This window comes from Haemorhous mexicanus, chromosome 35, assembly GCF_027477595.1.
Source record: "Haemorhous mexicanus isolate bHaeMex1 chromosome 35, bHaeMex1.pri, whole genome shotgun sequence".
In the NCBI taxonomy this organism is placed as follows: Eukaryota; Metazoa; Chordata; class Aves; order Passeriformes; family Fringillidae; genus Haemorhous; species Haemorhous mexicanus.
The window spans coordinates 659156-679394 of record NC_082375.1 but is presented as its reverse complement, the minus strand read 5'-3'; the positions used below and the strand labels follow the sequence as shown (position 1 = coordinate 679394).

General features: G+C 66.0%; 2 protein-coding genes across 2 annotated transcripts in view; one reads left to right on the top strand and one right to left on the bottom strand.

Moving 5' to 3' along the window:
• The window catches only part of RTN3 (reticulon 3), a 23619-nt gene extending 6311 nt beyond the window's left edge, over positions 1 to 17308 (top strand). Inside the window, 6 exon segments of the mRNA XM_059872363.1 lie at positions 16349 to 16379; positions 16381 to 16488; positions 16583 to 16652; positions 16769 to 16817; positions 16956 to 17012; positions 17165 to 17308. Coding sequence (XP_059728346.1) covers positions 16349 to 16379; positions 16381 to 16488; positions 16583 to 16652; positions 16769 to 16817; positions 16956 to 17012; positions 17165 to 17210 — 361 coding nt within the window. The 3' untranslated portion in view covers positions 17211 to 17308.
• LOC132341110 (pyruvate carboxylase, mitochondrial-like) lies at positions 387 to 4746 on the bottom strand (the record flags this gene model as incomplete). The annotated part of the gene is given in 6 exon segments (XM_059872407.1): positions 387 to 402; positions 713 to 815; positions 818 to 865; positions 868 to 892; positions 2951 to 3135; positions 4668 to 4746. Coding segments are annotated over 6 exon segments (456 nt in total), but the record flags the coding sequence as incomplete, so codon positions are not given.
• Positions 17309 to 20239: the final 2931 nt, after the last annotated feature.

The following is a 20239-nucleotide window of genomic DNA, read 5'->3' as shown; positions in this document are numbered from 1 at the left end:
CCCCAACCCCCTTTTTAACCCCCCCAAATCCCCCTTTAACCCCCCCAACCCCCTTTGAACCCCCCATCCCCTTTTTAACCCCCCAAAATCCCCCTTTGAACCCCCCCAATCCCCTTTGAACCCCCCCAATCCCCTTTTTAACCCCCCCATACCCTTTTTAACCCCCCAAATCCCCCTTTAACCCCCCCCAAATCCCCCTTTAACCCCCCCAAATCCCCTTTGAACCCCCCCAATTCCCCTTTTTAACCCCCCAATCCCCTTTTTAAACCCCTCCAACCCCCTTTGAACCCCCCCAATTCCCCTTTTTAACCCCCCAAATCCCCTTTAACCCTCCTAATTCTCCTTTTCAACCCCCCCAAATCCCCTCTAACCCCCCAAATCCCCCTTTAACCCCTCAACCCCCTTTTTTAACCCCCCAAATCCCCTTTGAACCCCCCAATTCCCCTTTTTAACCCCCCAATCCCCTTTTTAACCCCCCAATCCCCTTTTTAACCCCTCCAACTCCCTTTGAACCCCCCAAATCCCCTTTAACCCCCCAAAAATCCCCCTTTGAACCCCCCCAATCCCCTTTGAACCCCCCCAATTCCCCTTTTCAACCCCCCCAAATCCCCTCTAACCCCCCCAAATCCCCTTTTTACCCCCCAAATCCCCCTTTTTACCCCCCCAACCCCCTCTGAACCCCCCCAAGCCCCCCCCGAGCCCCCCCCCGAGCCCCCCCCGGGCCCCACCGGCGGCGATGGCGATGGCCCGAGCCTCCACTTTGTCCCCCATCTTCCTGACCACGTCCGGGCGCGGCCCCACGAAGCGAACGCCGCGTCCAGGCAGGCCTGGGCGAAATCCGCGCGCTCCGACAGGAACCCGTACCCGGGTGGATGGCGTCCACCTCGTTCTCCTGGCAACGGGGCACCGGGGGGCTCGGGGGGCGGCCAGGGCACCCCCGGGGCCACCAGGGCACCCACAGGGCCACCACGGCTCCCGCGGGGCCACCACAGCTCCCCCAGGGCCACCACGGCTCCCACGGGGCCACCAGGGCACCAGCGGGGCCACCACAGCTCCCACGGGGCCACCACGGCACCCGCGGGGCCACCACGGCACCCCCAGGGCCACCAGGGCACCCATGGGGCCACCACGGCTCCCACGGGGCCACCACGGCACCCGCGGGGCCACCACGGCTCCCACGGGGCCACCACAGCTCCCCCAGGGCCACCACAGCTCCCCCAGGGCCACCACGGCTCCCACGGGGCCACCAGGGCACCCGCGGGGCCACCACGGCTCCCCCAGGGCCACCAGGGCTCCTGCGGGGCCACCAGGGCACCCGTGGGGCCACCAGGGCACCCACGGGGCCACCAGGGCTCCTGCGGGGGCACCAGGGCACCCCCAGGGCCACCACGGCACCCCCAGGGCCACCAGGGCACCCACGGGGTCACCAGGGCACCCGCGGGGCCACCACGGCTCCCACGGGGCCACCAGGGCTCCCACGGGGCCACCACGGCTCCCACGGGGCCACCAGGGCACCCCCGGGGCCACCAGGGCACCCCCGGGGCCACCACGGCTCCCCCAGGGCCACCAGGGCTCCTGCGGGGCCACCAGGGCACCCACAGGGCCACCACGGCTCCCACGGGGCCACCACGGCACCCGCGGGGCCACCATGGCACCCACAGGGAATTTGAGGCCACCACAGGGCCACCACGGCTCCCACGGGGCCACCCACGGCTCCCGCGGGGCCACCATGGCTCCCACGGGGCCACCAGGGCACCCACGGGGCCACCAGGGCACCCGCGGGGCCACCACGGCACCCGCGGGGCCACCAGGGCTCCCACGGGGCCACCACGGCTCCCACGGGGCCACCATGGCACCCGCGGGGCCACCACAGCTCCCGCGGGGCCACCATGGCACCCCCAGGGCCACCACGGCTCCCCAGGGCACCCATGGCACCACCACAGCTCCCCCAGGGCCACCACAGCTCCCCCAGGGCCACCATGGCTCCCACGGGGCCACCATGGCACCCACGGGGCCACCACGGCTCCCACGGGGCCACCAGGGCACCCGCGGGGCCACCACGACACCCCAGGGCCACCAGGGCACCCACGGGGAATTTGGGGCCACCACAGGGCCACCACGGCTCCCACGGGCCACCACGGCACCCCCAGGGCCACCACGGCTCCCACGGGGCCACCATGGCTCCCACAGGGAATTTGGGGCCACCAAAGGGCCACCACGACACCCCTAGGGCCACCAGGGCACTCACGGGGAATTTGGGGCCACCACAGGGCCACCACGGCACCCACGGGGCCACCAGGGCACCCATGGCACCACCAGGGCACCCCCAGGGCCACCATGGCACCCACGGCGCCACCAGGCACCCACGGGGAATTTGGGGGGGGGGGGAGGCACGGGGCCACCCCGGTGTCCCCAGAATCCCCCCCCCCCAAAGGGACACGGGGGGGTCACGAGAGCATCCCCTCGTGGGGTCAGGGGACACCCCCAATGTCCCCAGGTGTGTCCCCAGGTGTGTCACCCTCCCCAGTATCCCCCTCCCAGTGTCCTCAGGTGTGTCCCCCCACATCCACAGGTGTACCCAGCTGTCCCCCCGTGTCCCCAGGTGTCTCCTAAGTGTCCCCAGGTGTATCCCAGGTGTGTCCCCCGGGTGTCCCCAGGTATATCCTAAGCATCCCCAGGTGTCCCTAGCTGTATCATAAGTGTCCCCAGGTGTCCCCCAGCTGTCCCCCCCGTGCCCCCAGGTGTCCCCCCGTGCCCCCAGGTGTCCCCAGGTGTCTCCCAGGTGTCCCCAGGTGTCTCCCAGCTGTCACCCCCATGCCCCCAGGTGTCTCCCAGGTGTCCCCCTGTGCCTCCCAGCTGTCCCCCCGTGTCCCCAGGTGTCCCCAGGTGTCCCCAGGTGTCTCCCAGCTGTCCCAGCTGTCCCCCCAGGTGTCCCCAGGTGTCCCGGTACCTGTGCCACGCGGATGATGTCGGGGATGTGCAGGTAGGCCTGCACGGGGGGCAGCCCCCTCCCCACCAGGTACGCCTCGTCCGCCTTCTGCCGGTGCATCTGCCCCGTGTCCTGCTCCGAGTACACGGCCACGGTGCGGATCCCCAGCTCCGTGCAGGCCCGGAACACCCGGATGGCGATCTCACCTGGGGACAGGGACAGCTCAGGGACACCCTGGGGACACCCTGGGGACATGGGGACACCCTGGGGACACAGGGACACAGGGACAGGGCCACCGTGCGGATCCCCAGCTCCGTGCAGGCCCGGAACACCCGATGGCGATCTCACCTGGGGACACGGGGACATTGGGGACATGGGGACAGGGCTATGGGGACATGGGGACACCCTAGGGACACTGGGGACAGGGACACAGGGACAGGGACAACCGTGCGGATCCCCAGCTCCGTGCAGGCCCGGAAACACCCGGATGGCGATCTCACCTGGGGACAGGGGGACACTGGGGACATGGAGACACCCTGGGGACACCCTGGGGACATGGGGACACCCTGGGGACAGGGACACAGGACAGGGACAGGGACATGGGGACAGGGACAGATGCCCAGCTCTTTGCAGGCCTGGAACACCCGGAGGCTGACTTCACCTTGGGGACATGGGGACACCCTGGGGACACTGGGGACAGGGACACAGGGACATGGGGACACCCTGGGGACATTGGGGACAGGGACACGGGGACATGGGGACACCCTGGGGACATTGGGGACAGGGACACGGGGACATGGGGACACCCTGGGGACACTGGGGACAGGGACCCAGGGACATGGGGACACCCTGGGGACACGGCCACCGTCCGGATCCTCAGCTCTGTGCACGCCCAGGACACGTGGGTGGTGACTTCACCTTGGGGACACTCTGGGACATGGAGACACCTTGGGGACACTTGAGGACATGGGGACACTCTGGGGACACTCTGGGGACAGCTGCTTGGCAACCTCACCTGGGGCCACCACGGGGTCGGGGGGGGGGGTTCAAGGGACATTGGGGGGCTCAGGGGACACAGGGGGGGACAAGGGGGGGTTTGAGGGGTCCTGGGGGGGGTCTTGGGGGACCAGGGGGGCTTGGGGGGTCTCAGGGAGGTCAGAGGGTATTGGGGGGGGTCTCAGGGGGTCTCAGGGGGGTTTTAGGGGGTCTCAGGGGGTCTCAGGGGGTTGAGGGGGGGTCTCAGGGGGGGGTTCAGGGGGGGTCTCAGGGGGGGTCCCGGGGGTCCCCCGGTGCTCACCCCGGTTGGCCACCAGGACCTTGCGCAGGGGCCGGGCGGGCCCGGGGGGCTCAGGGGGTTCAGGGGGGTCTCAGGGGTTGAGGGGGGGTCTCAGGGGGTTCAGGGGGGTCTCAGGGGGTCCCGGGGGGGTCTCAGGGGGTCTCAGGGGGGGTCCCCCGGCGCTCACCCTGGTTGGCCACCAGGACCTTGCGCAGGGGCCGGGCGGGCCTGGGGGTCTCAGGGGGTTCAGGGGGGGTCTCAGGGGGTTTCAGGGGGGTCTCAGGGGGGTCTCAGGGGGGTCCCCCCGGTGCTCACCCCCGGTTGGCCACCAGGACCTTGCGCAGGGGCCGGGCGGGCCCGGGGGGCTCAGGGGGTTCAGGGGGGGTCTCAGGGGTTTGAGGGGGGTCTCAGGGGGTCCCGGGGGGGTCTCAGGGGGTTCAGGGGGGGTCTCCCGGTGCTCACCCCGGTTGGCCACCAGGACCTTGCGCAGGGGCCGGTAGCTGACGGGCTGGGCGGGCCCGGGGGGCTCAGGGGGTTCAGGGGGTCTCAGGGGGGTCTCAGGGGGGTCTCAGGGGGTCCCGGGGGGGTCTCAGGGGGTTCAGGGGGGTCTCCCGGTGCTCACCCCGGTTGGCCACCAGGACCTTGCGCAGGGGCCGGTAGCTGACGGGCTGGGCGGGCCCGGGGGGCTCAGGGGGTTGAGGGGGGGTCTCAGGGGTTTGAGGGGGGGTCTCAGGGGGTTGAGGGGGGGTCTCCCGGTGCTCACCCCCGGTTGGCCACCAGGACCTTGCGCAGGGGCCGGTAGCTGACGGGCCGGGCGGGCCCGGGGGGGCCCCGGAGCAGCCGCAGCCCCAGGAGGGCGCGGCCCCCGCGGGGGCGGCACAGCTGGAACATCTGGGGGGGGAAGGGAAGGAAAATTGGGGGGGGGGGTCAGGCAGTGCAGCCCCGACCCCCCCCCCCCTCCAGAGGAGAATCCCCCTCCCCCCCCCCCCACTCCCCTCTGCCCCAGTGACCTTTGACCCCCCCTGGACTCAAAAAGCCCCCGGGCCTCCCCTCCCCCTCCCCCGCTCCCCTCTGCCCCAGTGACCTTTGACCCCTCCCCCGCTTTGATCTCCCTTTGCACGGGGGTCTCGCCCCAAAAATCCCCCCAAAATCCCTCCCCCCCTCAAATCCCTGTAAAAATTCCCCCAAAAATCCCCAAAATCCCCCTCAAAAATCCCCAAAATCCCCTAAAACCTCCCCAAATCCCCCCCCCACCCCCCCCCCCCGCGCCAGGATTTTTACACAACGCCCCCTCCCCACCCCCCCTTGCACACTCAGGGTCCTGCCCGGGCCTGTCCCCCCTTGCACAACCCCCTCCCCTTGCACAACCCCCTCCCCCCTTGCACAATCACCTCTTGCACGGGAGCCCCCCCACCCCCACCTCTCCCATCCCCCCCGCCCCCCAATTCCTCCGGGACCCCCCCCTTGCACAAATCCTCCCCCCCATTTGCACAGGTGCCCCTCCCCCCCCTGCACGACCCCAGCCCCCCCCGAGCCCCCCCCCCAGCCCCGATACCGTGGCCGTGCTGTCCCCTCTCTGTCCCCTCTCTGTCCCCGGTGTCCCTCTGTCCGGTGTCCCCTCCCCTCCCTCCCGAGCCCCTCGCCGGTCCCGACCCTCCCCCCCCACCCCGGGGCTCCCCCCGCCCCCTCCCCGGTGAATCATTGACCGGGGGGGGGCAAAGTCCGCCCGGGCCCGGGGGACAAACTGGGGGGGAAATGGAGCAAACTGGGACAAACTGGGGCTCCGGCTCCATAGGGGGGGCGCGCACGGGGGTCTCCGACCCTACAGGGGGGTCAAGGGGGGGTCTTGGGCCTTATAGGGGGTCCCCTAGGGGGTCCTGTAGGGGGTCCCAAATCCCACAGGGGGTCCCATAGAGGGTCCTGTAGGGGGTCCCACAGGGGGTCCCATAGAGGGTCCTGTAGGGGGTCCCATAGGGGGTCCCAAATCCCAGGGGGTCCCATAGAGGGTCCTATAGGGGGTCCCATATGGGATCATACAGGGGGTCCCAAAGTCCATAGGGGGTTCCATACTGGGTCCCAAACCCCCCAGGGGGTCCCAGGCCCCATAAAGACCCTGAGGACCTACAGAGGGTCACAGGGCCTATAGGGGGTCCTGTAGGGGATTCTATAGGAGATCATATAGGGGGTCCCATGGGGGTCCCACAGGGGATCCTACAGGCGGCCCCAAAACCACAGAGGGTCCCATAGGGGGTCCCATAGGGGGTCCCGGGCCCCATAGGGGTTCTGAGGACCCACAGAAGGCCGCAGGCTCTATATGGGATCCTATATGGGGTCCTATAGGGGGTCCCATGGGGTCCCGGCCCCACGGGGGGGGTCCCCAATTCCGCTGAGTGTGTTCGGGGGGAGGTCGCGGGGGTCGCAGCGGCCCCTCCCCCACCCCGAGCGCTGCCCTCCATGGCGGGGGTCATGTCGCGACAGTCGGGCGATACCGGAGGTCACGTGGTTGCTCACTCACCGCTCCGCGACCGCCGCTTCCCCCCGCGTCCCGGCGGCCCCGCTGGCCCCGCCCCCTCTCCCCCTATTGGCCGCCCGCCAGCGCCCCCCGCCCACTGCTGCCAAAAACCACGCCCCTTTGACCAAACATGGCGCCTCATTGGCCCGGCCGCTTCCGCCCTCGCCTCGCCATTGGCTCAAACAAATGTCACGCATCCCTCAGGCCCCGCCTCCTCCCTCCTCGCATGAGGGGGCGGCGCTACGTGACGTCACAGCCGAGCCTCCCGCTGCCATTGGCGGTTCCGCGGGCGCTGACGGGGCGGGGCGGAGCCATAGGGGAGGGGCGGGGTCGGGTGATCTCACGTGATTCCTGCAGGCCCCACCCTTTCCCGGATGCGCGGCCTGCGGTCCTCCCGCCCGGCAGGGGGCGCGCTTTGCCGGCCGTGGCGGCGCTCTCGGGGCCGCCAGGAGCTCTCAATGGCCGCCGCCCCCCCTGGGGTCCCCCCCGGCCCCTTGGGGCGCTCTGCGGCCGCTTCCCCCCCCCCTCAGGCAGCGGTTCTGCGCTCCCCCCACACAGGGGATGGAACTGGGGCCTCCCTGCCCTTTCGGAAGGTGCAGGCCTCTCCCCCCACCCTCTAAGAAGCGTCCAAGAGTCCCTCACCGCCTTTAGGAGGACATTCCACGGGGCGATCCACTCTATAGGAGACCCTGAGACGGGAGTGCGGGGGTGCGGAGCCCCCAAAACGCTTCTCCCTCACAGGAGCCCCCCAGAACCCCGTCCCCTTGTGCGGGGCTCTTCTGGGACTACAACTCCCGTGGTGCATCGCGCCACTCCAGCCGCGCGCAGGCGCAGCTTCTCCTTCTCCCGCTGCTGCCATGGCAACTGCGGGGGCCCCCTTCGTTGTGCGTATGCGCTTTAGCGCCGAGCTGCGGCGGGAGGGCGGAGCGCGGCCATTGCCAGGCGTTGATTGGTTCAGACGAACCGGCTCCTCCCACCTGCAGCAGGTGCGCGGCGTTCATTGGTCTGCTGGCGCTGGCCACGCCCCTGGCGGCACCGCCCCCCCCGCAGTCGGGGCGCGGCCGCCGCCCCGCACGGACGGGCTCGCTCCGCGCTCCGCCGCCGCCGCCATGGCCGATTCCGCCGCGCAGTCCTCGCTCGTCTCCTCCAGCTCCTCTTCCACCTCCGTGACCTCGTCCTCCGCCTCCTCCACGCGGGGCCTGGTCGGCGGTTCCATGTCGTGCGCCGGTAAGGGCCGGGCGGGGCCTGTGGGGCCGGAGGGGGGTGAGGGAGGTGAGGCCTCGGCGGGGGCGTGAGGGGAAGGAGCCTTTGGGCGTTGGGTGTGAGGTAGAAACGGGCTGGGAGGGGCAGAAATGGGGAGGGAAGGCCCTTGAGGGGGCGGTTGTTGGGGGCAGGAGGCCTTTGGGGGGGAGATTTGTGGGAAAGCGGCGTTTGGGGGCTTGGTGTGAGGCGAAAAGTCTTTTAGAGGGGGTTAGAAATGGGCGGGGGAGAACGTGAGGGGGAGAACGAGGGAGAAAAGGCCTTGGAGGAGCAGATTTTGGGGAGCAGAGGCTTGAGGGGGGGATTGGAGGGTGATGAGGCCTTTTGGGGCTGCGTGTGAGGTTGAGAGGCTTGGGGGACAGAAATGAGGGGTTAAAGAAGTTTTGGGGTAAAAGGGAGGAGAAAAAGCCCTTGGAGGAGCTCATTTTGGGGAAAAGATGCTTTTAGGGGGATTTTAAGGGGGAAAGGGATTTTTGGGGGGGGATTTTGGAGGACAAAGAGGCTTTGAAGTGGAGATTTGGTTGGTCAGTGACACCTCCACCCCCACATCTCTCTGGAGAACGGGGGGGAAATGCCCAGGAAAAGGAACTTTGGTGTTTTTGGGGGCTTTGGGGTCGTTGGGGAACAGCTGCTCCGTCCGTCCTTCCCTGGAATTTTGGGGAGGGGGCATTTCACCCTCCCCCAGGACCCCCCCCCCCCTTATTCCAGCCGTCACTCCAGAGCATCCTGACTCGGCAATTCCCAGGATTTCACCCCAATTTCCCCCCCCCGGACACCACCAAACCCCAAAACTCGGCGGTTTCACCCCAAATCTCACCCTCGGGGGGTGCAGAGCCGAGAAGGGCGGGTGGGAATTTCGGGGTGACCCCCCCAGGCACCGTCCCTGCGCCGCTCCCTGCCCCCGAGGCTGGGAAAACGGGGTGAAACCCCCCGGGTTTGGGTCCGGGCTGGAATTTTCCCGGTGGTTTTTTGCGACGAAGCCGGCCCCGCCTGCTGGGGGGGTTCTGGGGGGGCTTCGGGGCACTCCGGGGGGTGCTGAGCTCTCACCCTCTGTGTTCTCTTGCAGATCCCCCCAATTCTTCTTCCTCTTCCTCCTCCTCTTCCTCCTCCCAGCCCGTTTCTCTCTTTGCGGCTTCACCAGGCAAGTCTCCCCCCTCCTCTTCCTCTCTCCCTTTTTTTCCTGCACCCCCAGGAAGAAAAATGTCTTGGGGGGAAGCCCCCACCCTAAAAAAGCCCCCTGGATTTTGGGGAGGGGTCGCCAGAGCCACTTTGGGGACACCCAGAGCTGGTTTGGGGCTCCCCAAGGTGGGTTTGGGGTCTCGGTGTCACATCAAAGGGGGGTTCCCCCCCCACCCCAAATAACCCCTGGATTTTGGGGGTGGGGCCACAAACGCTGCTGAGCCCCCCCCCCCCGAAATGGCAACAAAGGGTTAAACTTGCCAAAAATAGACATTTTTCTTTTTCTCTCTTTTCCTGCTCTTTATCTCGGTTTCTTTTCTCTTTTTCGGGGTGAGCCCCCCCCCAGCTTTGCCCCCCACCCCCTCCTGCACCCCAAGGCTGCTGCCCCCCCCCCCCCCAGCTTTGCACGCCCCCCCCCCCTCCCCTCCTGCTGCTGCTGAAGGTGAAATTCGTCGTTTTTTGTGGTTTGGCCTCAAAATTCCTGCCCCCCCCCCCCCCCCAGCCCCGAGCCGCCTGCGCCGTGTCCCACCCGCCGCCGGGGGGGCTTCCTGTGACCCCCCCCGGGCTCAACCTGAGGGGGAGAGACCCCAAAATCCCCCCCAAAACCACGAGGGGGCTGAATGCCACCCCCAGCCTCGCTCCAGCCCCAAAATGGGGGGTTTCACCCCAAAAATGGGAGGTTTAACCCCAAGCTGAGGTTCTCCGTGGGGACCCCCCCCATTTTCAGGACCCGACGCTGCAGGTTTGGGGTGTCCTGCCCCCACCCCCATCACTGAACCCAAACCGAGGGGGTTTGGCCCCAAAATGCTGTTTGGGTTCGGTTCCAAAATGGGCGTTTTTAGCCCCAAACTGGGGTCTCTCCTGCCCGGATTTTGGGGTGTATTTGGGGGGGGGGTGGGGGAGCCTCTGTGCCGCCGCTTGACCCCCACCTGCATGGGGGGGACCCCCAAAATTCTCTGGGGGACCCCAAAACCGCCCCCCACGCATGGCTGAGATTGGAGGACCCGCTGAATTTTGGGGAGGGGGCTTCCCCAGCATGGCTGGAATGGGGAAGGGGGAACCCCAAAATTCTGCGTGGGGACCCCAAAACCGCCCTCTCCCCCTTCCCCCCGCATGGCTGTCCCCAAAATTCTGTGTGGGGGAGGGGACACCCAGTGGGGGGAGGGGAAGGGGTGGGGGTCCCCAAAACCCCCCTGGGGGTGCCCAATGGGAGGGACAGAGCGGGGGGGGACAGGGACCCTGAGGACGGGGGACAGGGGGGACCCCGACCCCCCCTGACCGTGTGTCCCCCCCCCTCTCCCACCAGCGGCGCCGGGCGGGCGCGACCGGGGGGCGTCGCCGGGGGGGGGCAGCGGCCCGAGCCCCCCGGAGTCCCCGGAGTCGCCGTTCGAGGTGGTCCCGGACCGAGCCGCCTTCGACCGCGAGTTCGGGCCCGCCCTCGCCCAGATCCCCGAGGGCCGCGTGTGCCACTTCCCGCCCAAGCCCCGCGGCGTCCCCGGCGCTGTCCCCGGCGCTGTCCCCGGGCGCGGGCTGGCCCGGCCGCCCCCCGGCTCGGCGGCGGCGCTGGAGGAGGTGTCGCGGTGCGTGCGGGAGATGCACAGCTTCACCAGCGAGCTGCTCTCCTGGGACCTGGTGGAGCGCAACGGGGACAGCCGCGGGGACAGCGGCGGGGACAGCGATGGCGTCACTAACGGCGTGGCCGGCGCTGGGGATGGCGTGAACGGTGTCCCCAGCACTGGGAATGGCATCACTGCTGTCACCACCTTGGGGAAGGGTGTCACCGGTGTCACCAGCACTGGGAATGGCGTCACCGCTGTCACCACCTTGGGGAAGGGTGTCACCAGCGCTGGGAGTGGCATCGCCGGTGTCACCAGCATTGGGAATGGCGTCACTGGTGTCACTGCCATCGGGAATGGCATCGCCAGTGTCACTGCAATGGAGAAAGGTGTCACCGGTGTCACCAGCACTGGGAGCGGTGTCACTGGTGTCACCACAGCGGGGAAGAGTGTCACCGGTGTCACCGCCACGGGGAATGGCGTCGCTGGTGTTGGCGGTGGCGTCGGGAGCGGCCTCGGTGGCATCGGGAATGGCGTCACCGCTACCGGCAGCGGTGTCACCGCTGTCACCGGCATCAAGAGTGACGTCACTGCCACTGGGAATGGCCTGGCTGGCACTGGGGGTGTCCCTGCTGTCACCGCTGTCCCCACCGACGCCGACAGCTCCGGTGACTCTGACGACACCGTCATCGAGGAGGCGCCGGGCGAGGCCCCCCCTGCTGTCCCCAAGGATGTCCCCGGGGCTGTCCCCGCTGTCCCCAAGGATGTCCCCAGGGATGTCCCTGTCCCGCCGGGCTCCCGGGACTGGGAGCAGGAGCACCAGACCCTGCGGGCGCTGCGGGAACTGGGGGAGCCCCCCCGGCCCCCCCCGGCCGGGCCCCTCCCCCGCCTGGCAGGTAAAGCCCCAAAAAGGGCCTTTTGCACCCCAAAAAGGGCCTTTCCCACCCCAAAAAGGGCCTTTCCCACCCCAAAAAGGGCCTTTCCCACCCCAAAAAGAGCCTTTTCCCCCCAAAAAGGACCTTTCCCACCCCAAAAAGGGCCTTTCCCACCCCAAAAAGGGCCTTTCCCACCCCAAAAAGAGCCTTTCCCACCCCAAAAAGGGCCTTTCCCACCCCAAAAAGGGCCTTTCCCACCCCAAAAAGGGCCTTTCCCACCCCAAAAAGGGCCTTTTGCCCCCCAAAAAGGGCCTTTTACCCCCCAAAAAGGGCCTTATGCACTCCAAAAAGGGCCTTTTGCCCCAAAAAGGGCCTTTCCCACCCCAAAAAGAGCCTTTTGCCCCCCAAAAAGGGCCTTTCTCACCCCAAAAAGGGCCTTTCCCACCCCAAAAAGGGCCTTTCTCACCCCAAAAAGGGCCTTTCCCACCCCAAAAAGGGCCTTTTGCCCCAAAAAGGGCCTTTTCCCCCCAAAACGGCGCCGAAAGCAGCCGGGGAGGCTCAGGGGCTGAGGGTGGCCCCGAAGTTGGGGTGAGAGAGGAGGAACGGGGAGAGCCCAGCCCCGAGGGCAGCTGGCAGGGGAGGCTCAGGGGGGCCTTGTTTTGGGGTAAAATCCGGGGATTTGGGGCCACACCCGCCGGCTCACTGGGGGGGGATTAATTAATTAATGTCTGGTTTTAGTGGGGGGGCGTCATTAAGGGCTGTGTGTGACGAAGTTGTGTTAATGAGCAGGGTAATTAGTGCATTGGGGGAAGAGGGGAAGTGGCATCGGGCTAAATGGGGGTGGGGACAGCGCAGGGACCACCTGTGTCCCCTCCTTGTCACTGTCCTCCTGTCACCTGGCCTTGTCACCCCCTGTGTCCCCTCCTTGTCACTGTCCTCCTGTGACATGGCCTTGTCACCCCCTGTGTCCCCTCCTTGTCACTGTCCTCCTGTGACCTGGCCTTGTCACCCCCTGTGTCCCCTCCTTGTCACTGTCCTCCTGTGACCTGGCCTTGTCACCCCCTGTGTCCCCTCCTTGTCACTGTCCTCCTGTCACCTGGCCTTGTCACCCCTTGTGTCCCCTCCTTGTCATCCCCTGTGACCTGTCCCTGTCACCTCCTCTATCCTCCCTTTGTCCCCTCCTTGTCACCCTCTGTGTTCTCTCCTTGTCACTGTCCTCTTGTGACCTGGCCTTGTCACCCCCTTGTGTCCCCTCCTTGTCACTGTCCTCCTGTGACCTGGCCTTGTCACCCCCTTGTGTCCCCTCCTTGTCACTGTCCTCCTGTGACCTGGCCTTGTCACCCCTTGTGTCCCCTCCTTGTCACTGTCCTCCTGTGACCTGGCCTTGTCACCCCCTGTGTCCCCTCCTTGTCACTGTCCTCCTGTGACCTGTCCTTGTCACCCCCTGTGTCCTCTCCTTGTCACTGTCCTCCTGTGACCTGGCCTTGTCACCCCTTGTGTCCCCTCCTTGTCACTGTCCTCCTGTCACCTGGCCTTGTCACCCTCTTGTGTCCCCTCCTTGTCATCCCCTGTGACCTGTCCCTGTCACCTCCTCTATCCTCCCTTTGTCCCCTCCTTGTCACCCTCTGTGTTCTCTCCTTGTCACTGTCCTCCTGTGACCTGTCCCTGTCACCCCCTGTGTCCTTTCCTTGTCATTGTCCTCCTGTCACCTGGCCTTGTCACCCCCTGTGTCCCCTCCTTGTCACTGTCCTCCTGTCACCTGGCCTTGTCACCCCCTGTGTCCCCCTCCTTGTCACTGTCCTCCTGTCACCTGGCCTTGTCACCCCCCTTGTGTCCCCTCCTTGTCACTGTCCCTCCTGTGACCTGGCCTTGTCACCCCCTGTGTCCCCTCCTTGTCACTGTCCTCCTGTGACCTGGCCTTGTCACCCCCCTGTGTCCCCTCCTTGTCATCCCCTGTGACCTGGCCTTGTCACCCCCTGTGTCCCCTCCTTGTCACTGTCCTCCTGTGACCTGGCCTTGTCACCTCCTCTATCCTCCCTTTGTCCCCCTCCTTGTCACCCCTCTCTTGGTCCCCTCTGTGCCACGATGCCACACCCCTGTATCTTCCCTCTGTGTCCCCCTCTGTGCCTCCCCGTGTCCCCTCCATGTCCCCCCTGTGTGTCCCCCGTGTGTCCCCCCGTGTGACCCCGCTGTCCCCTGGCTGTCCCCAGTGGTTCAGGACCTGCTCTTCTGGCGGGACGGTGAAGAAGAGCGCGGTGGCCTTCGGCGCCAGCCTGGTGCTGCTGCTGTCCCCTGGCCACGCTCAGCGCTGTCACCGTGGTGGCACACGTGGCGCTGGCCCTGCTCTCGGTCACCATCAGCCTCCGTGTCTACAAGGCCGTGGTGCAGGCCCTGCAGAAGTCCGAGGAGGGGCACCCCTTCAGGTGAGGGGGGGGCTTTGGGGGTCCCCCCGGGGTGCCCTGGGGGGGTTGGGAGCTTGGGGACACCCCCAGCCCCCCCTTTGGGGACAGCGGTGTCACCGCGGGGGCAGGCGCAGGGTGGCCTTGGCTGCTGGTTTGGGCAGGGAAAGGGGTTGGGGTGCAGGGGGGTTTGGGGGGTGTGGGGGGAGATTTGGGGGTCCAAAGGAGGATTTTGGGGCTGTGAGGGGGGATTTTGGGGTGTGGATGGGGATTTTGGGGGTGTGGGGAGGGATTTGGGGGTCCAAAGGAGGATTTTGGGGTGTGAACGGGATTTTGGGGTGTGGATGGGGATTTTGGGGTGTGGATGGAGATTTTGGGGTGTGGATGGGGATTTTGGGGTGTGGATGGAGATTTTGGGTGTGAGGAGGGATTTTGGGGTGTGGATGGAGATTTTGGGGTTTGGATGGAGATTTTGGGGTGTGGATGGAGATTTTGGGGTGTGAGGAGGGATTTTGGGGTGTGGATGGAGATTTTGGGGGTGTGGATGGGGATTTTGGGGTGTGAAGGAGGATTTTGGGGTGTGGACAGGGATTTTGGGGTGTGAGGAGGGATTTTGGGGTGTGAGGAGGGATTTTGGGGTGGTGAGGAGGATTTTGGGGTTTGGATGGGGATTTTGGGGTGTGAAGGAGGATTTTGGGGTGTGGATGGAGATTTTGGGGTGTGAACGGGGATTTTGGGGTGTGGATGGGGATTTTGGGGTGTGAACGGGGATTTTGGGGTGTGGACAGAGATTTTGGGGTGTGGATGGAGATTTTGGGGTGTGAACAGGATTTTGGAGTTTGGATGGGGATTTTTGGGGTGTGGATGGAGATTTTGGGGTGTGAAGGAGGATTTTGGGGTGTGGACAGGGATTTTGGGGTTTGGATGGAGATTTTGGGGTGTGAGGAGGGATTTTGGGGTGTGGATGGGGATTTTGGGGTGTGAACGGGGATTTTGGGGTGTGGACAGAGATTTTGGGGTGTGGATGGAGATTTTGGGGTGTGGACAGGGATTTTGGGGTGTGGCATGGAGATTTTGGGGTTTGGATGGAGATTTTGGGGTGTGGATGGAGATTTTGGGGTGTGGAGGGGGATTTTGGGGTGTGGACAGGGATTTTGGGGTGTGATGGTGATTTTGGGGTGTGGATGGGGATTTTGGGGGTGTGGATGGGGATTTTGGGGTGTGGATGGAGATTTTGGGGTGTGGATGGGGATTTTGGGGTGTGGATGGAGATTTTGGGGTGTGGATGGAGATTTTGGGGGTGTGAAGGAGGATTTTGGGGTGTGAACGGGGATTTTGGGGTTTGGATGGAGATTTTGGGGTGTGAGGAGGGATTTTGGGGTGTGGACAGGGATTTTGGGGTGTGGATGGAGATTTTGGGGTGTGGATGGAGATTTTGGGGTGTGGATGGAGATTTTGGCGTGTGTGGAGGGGGATTTTGGGGTGTGAAGGAGGATTTTGGGGTGTGGATGGAGATTTTGGGGTGTGAAGGAGGGATTTTGGGGTGTGATGGAGGATTTTGGGGTGTGGATGGAGATTTGGGGTGTGAGGAGGATTTGGGGTGTGGATGGAGATTTTGGGGGTGTTTGGGGGTGGATGAGGATTTGGTGGGTGGATGGAGATTTTGGGATGTTGTGGGAGGTGGGGGGGGGAGGATGTTGGGGTGTGGTGAGATTTTGGGGTGTGAGGAGGGATTTGTGGGGGGTGGTGGATGGAGATTTTGGGGTGTGGATGGAGATTTTGGGGTGTGAGGAGGGATTTTGGGGTGTGAAGGAGGATTTTGGGGTGTGAGGAGGGATTTTGGGGTGTGGATGGAGATTTTGGGGTGTGAGGTGGGATTTTGGGGTGTGAAGGAGGATTTTGGGGTGTGAGGAGGGATTTGTGGGTGTGAGGAGGGTTTTGGGGTGTGAACGGGGATTGTTGGGGTGTGGATGGAGATTTTGGGGTGTGAGGAGGGATTTTGGGGTGGGGATGGGGATTTTGGGGTGGTGGATGGAGATTTTGGGGTGTGGATGGAGATTTTGGGTGTGGATGGAGATGTTTTGGGGTGTGAGGAGGGATTTTGGGGGTGTGGATGGAGATTTTGGGGTGTGAGGAGGGATTTTGGGGTGTGGATGGAGATTTTGGGGTGTGGATGGAGATTTTGGGGTGTCCCCACCCCAACCTGTGACCCAAACCTGACCCTGTCCCCCGAAACCTTCCAGATCTTGTGGGGTAGAGATGGGTGTTGATGTTCAGACACAAACGCTGGGGTGCAGACACAGATTCTGGGGCTCAGGGCGGGGGTTTTGGGGGTCCCCCCTCACCTGTGCCCCCTGCCCAGAGCGTACCTGGACCTGGACGTGACGCTGTCCCCCCGAGACCTTCCAGGCGCACGCGGCCCTGGTGGCGCAGCACCTGAACCGGGCCCTGCACCTGCTCGTCCACCTCTTCCTGGTGGAGGATCTGGTGGATTCCCTGGAGGTTCGGAGCCTTCCTCCCCCTTGTCCTCCTCCTCCTCCCCAAGCCCTGTGACCCCCCCCAAGACCCCCCAAAACCTCTCCTGTGCCCCCCCCAGCTCGCCCTGACCATGTGGTTGATGACCTACGTGGGAGCCGTGTTCAACGGCATCACCCTCCTCATCCTCGGTGAGACCCCCAAAGTGACCCCCCCAAAGGTTTGATTCTGGGGTGGTGACCCCCCAAAATTAGCGCTGAGGGGGGGGTTCCCCCCCAAATAACGCCCACCCCCCCTTTTTCCCCAGCCAACATCTTGGCCTTCACCCTCCCGCCCCTGTACGAGAAATACGAGGTGAGCTCAGACTGAAGAGACCCCCCCCCAATTAAAGGGGATCCCCCCAAAATCAAGGGGACACCCCCAAAAGGAAGGGGGACACCCCCCAAAAAGGGGGGGACACCCCTGAAACCCCCATTTCCCCCCTCCCCCAGGTGCAGAATCAATCACTACATGGCCCTCATCCACCGCCAGACCAAGGACCTCATGGCCAAGTAGGTGCTCATGGGACCCCCCCAAAACCCTGGGGACCCCCCCCAAAACCCTGGGGACCCCCCCCAAATCCTTGTGCCCCCCCCCAAAACCCTGGGGACCCCCCCAAAACCCTGGGACCCCCCCAAATCATCTCTCCCCCCTCTCTCTGTAGGATCCAGGCGAAGCTCCCAGGTCTGGCCAAGAAGAAGCCGGAATAAACCCCAGGGTGGGGGAGGGGGAGTTTGGGGGTACCCAGCGGTGCCCCCCCCCCACTCCAAGCTTGTTCCCCCCCCCCCCCCCCAAACTCCACCCACCCCCCCAAACTTGTTCCCTTCCCCCAATCTCACAGTGACGTCCGTCTGTGCCCCCCCCCCACCCCCCCCCCACAGTTGAAATGGGGGGGGGGCTGAACCCCCAAATCGCCCCCCCGGGGGGGCTCCCCCCAACCCCCCCCCCCGGGGGGGCCCCCCCCCAAGCTCGTTCCCCCCCCCACTTTTATTTTTTTAACGTTCATTGAGGTGAAATGTCTGTAACTGCTGTAATGGGGGAGGGGGGCTCAGCCCTTCCACAGCCCCCCCAGACTGCGCCCCCCGACCCCCCCTCGCTGCGGGGGGGGGGGGGGGAATGGGGAGACCCCCCCCCAAATCCACCCGCGGGGCTGCGGCTACAATAAAACACCGCGACAAGGCTGGGGGCCCTCTGTGCTGGTGACACCCCGGAATGTCCCCGGGACCCCCAAAAATGTCCCTGGGACCCCCCCCGAAATGTCCCCAGGACCCCCCCAAAAATGTCCCCGGGACCCCCCCAGAATGTCCCTGGGACCCCCTCAAAAATGTCCCAGGACCGCCCCCAAAAATGTCCCTGGGACTCCCCCCAAAATGTCCCCAGAACCCCCCCCCAAAAAATGTCCCCAGGACCCCCCCCAAAAATGTCCCTGGGACCCCCCCCAATAATGTCCCTGGGACCCCCCAAAAATGTCCCTGGGACTCCCCCTGAAATGTCCCCAGACCCCCCCAAAATGTCCCTGGGACCCCCCCCAATGTCCCTGTGTTCCTCTCAGATGTCCCCAGTGTCCCCAAATGTCCCCATGACCCCGGGGGTCTCTGGGGGGGTTTATTGGGGGGTCGTGTACAAGGTGGGGGGTGTAAAAAAAGGGGGGGGGGACATACACATAAATAAGGTGACAGCGGGGGGGTGACAGTGACACCAGGGGGGTGACAGTGACACCAGGGGGGGTGACAGTGACACCGGGGGGGGGGGGTGACACCACTGAGGGTGACACAGGCTGGGTACAGGTGTGGCTGTGTTCTGGGGGGGCAAGGGGGGGAACTGGGGACACCTGGGGGGGTCGCTGGTGTCCCCACTGCCCCCGTGGGGTGTCCCCTGTTTGTCCCCTCCCCCCCCGGTGTCCCCATCCCGGGGGGCTCAGGCGGGGGGTGGCCCTGTGCCCCCCCACCCCCCTGCGGCCTCTTCCTCTTCTTTCCTCCTCCTCCTCTCGGCAGGGCTGGGGGCTGGCAGGGCTGGGGGGGGACAGCGCTGTCACCTCCTGTCACCTCCCTGTCCCCCTGCCCTGTCACCGGTCAGGGACATGCCACAGAGTCCCCAAGATGTGTCCCCGAAGCCTCCAGCGCCCCCCAGGTCCCCAGTGTCCCCTGGTGCCACCCACCCCAGTGTCCCCAGTGTCCCACCATTGTCCCCATATCCCTGATGTCCCCAGCACCCCACACCCTCCCTGTCACTGGTGGCATCCCTGGGGGTGGCACTTTGTCCCCAGCGTCCCCCTGTCTCCACTCACCAGGGCTGTCCCCTGCAGGTGTCCCCTGTCCCCATTCCCTGCTCATGGGGGTGCCCCTTGGGGTGGCACTTTGTCCCCAGTGTCCCCGCTGTCCCTGCTCACCGGGGCTGTCCCTGTCGTGTCCCTCCTGTCCCTGCTCACCGGGGCTGTCCCTGCCGTGTCCCTCCTGTCCCTGCTCACCGCGGCTGTCCCCGCCGTGTCACCCCTGTCCCCACTCTCTGGGACTGTCCCCCCTGTGCCCCCTGTCCCCTCTCACCGCAGCTGTCCCCGCCGTGTCCCTGCTGTCCCCACTAACTGGGACTGTCCCCCCTGTGCCCCCTGTCCCCACTCACCAGGGCTGTCCCCACCGTGTCCCCCCTGTCCCCGCTCACCGGGGCTGTCCCCCCCGTGTCACCCCTGTCCCCACTCTCTGGGACTGTCCCCCCTGTCCCCCCTGTCCCCGCTCACCGTGACTGTCCCCGCCGTGTCCCCGCTGTCCCTGCTCACCGGGGCTGTCCCTGTCGTGTCCCCCCTGTCCCCACTCACTGGGACTGTCCCCCCTGTCCCCTCTCACCGCGGCTGTCCCCACCGTGTCACCCCTGTCCCCACTCTCTGGGACTGTCCCCCCTGTGCCCCCTGTCCCCTCTCACCGCAGCTGTCCCCGCCGTGTCCCTGCTGTCCCCACTAACTGGGACTGTCCCCCCTGTGCCCCCTGTCCCCACTCACCAGGGCTGTCCCCACCGTGTCCCCCCTGTCCCCGCTCACCGGGGCTGTCCCCCCCGTGTCACCCCTGTCCCCACTCTCTGGGACTGTCCCCCCTGTCCCCCCTGTCCCCGCTCACCGTGACTGTCCCCGCCGTGTCCCCGCTGTCCCCTCTCACCAGGGCTGTCCCCCCCCCGTCCCCCCTGTCCCCGCTCACCGCGGCTGTCCCCGCCGTGTCCCCGCTGTCCCCGCAGGCTGTCGGGGTGCGCGGCCAGCGCGTGCCGCCGGATGTCCCCGAGGTGCAGCGAGGGCAGGGGACAGGAGCACAGGAGGCAGCGCAGCCGGTGGCCCCCGGCCTCCAGGTCCAGCCGCAGCTCGGCCCGCAGCCACCCCCGCAGCGAGTCCCCAGCCGCTGCCACCCCCCCTGGGGACACCTTGGTGGCTCTCGGGGACGCGGCACGGGGCCCTGTGGGAGGGAGGGGACAGCGCGGTCAGCGAGGGGGGGACAGAGGGGCGGGGGACACTTTGGGGATCTTGGGGACAGCGTGGGGACATTGGTGACAGTTTGGGGACCTGGGGACAGGCCAAGGTTCATTGGTGACAACCTGGGGACTCCTCGTGGACAGGCCATAGGGACATTGGTGACAGTTTGGGGACAGCCTGGGGCCAGGCCAAGGATCACTGGTGACACTTTGAGGACCCCTTGGGGCCAGGCCAAGGATCACTGGTGACACTTTGAGGACCCCGTGGGGACAGGCCAAGGGACATCGG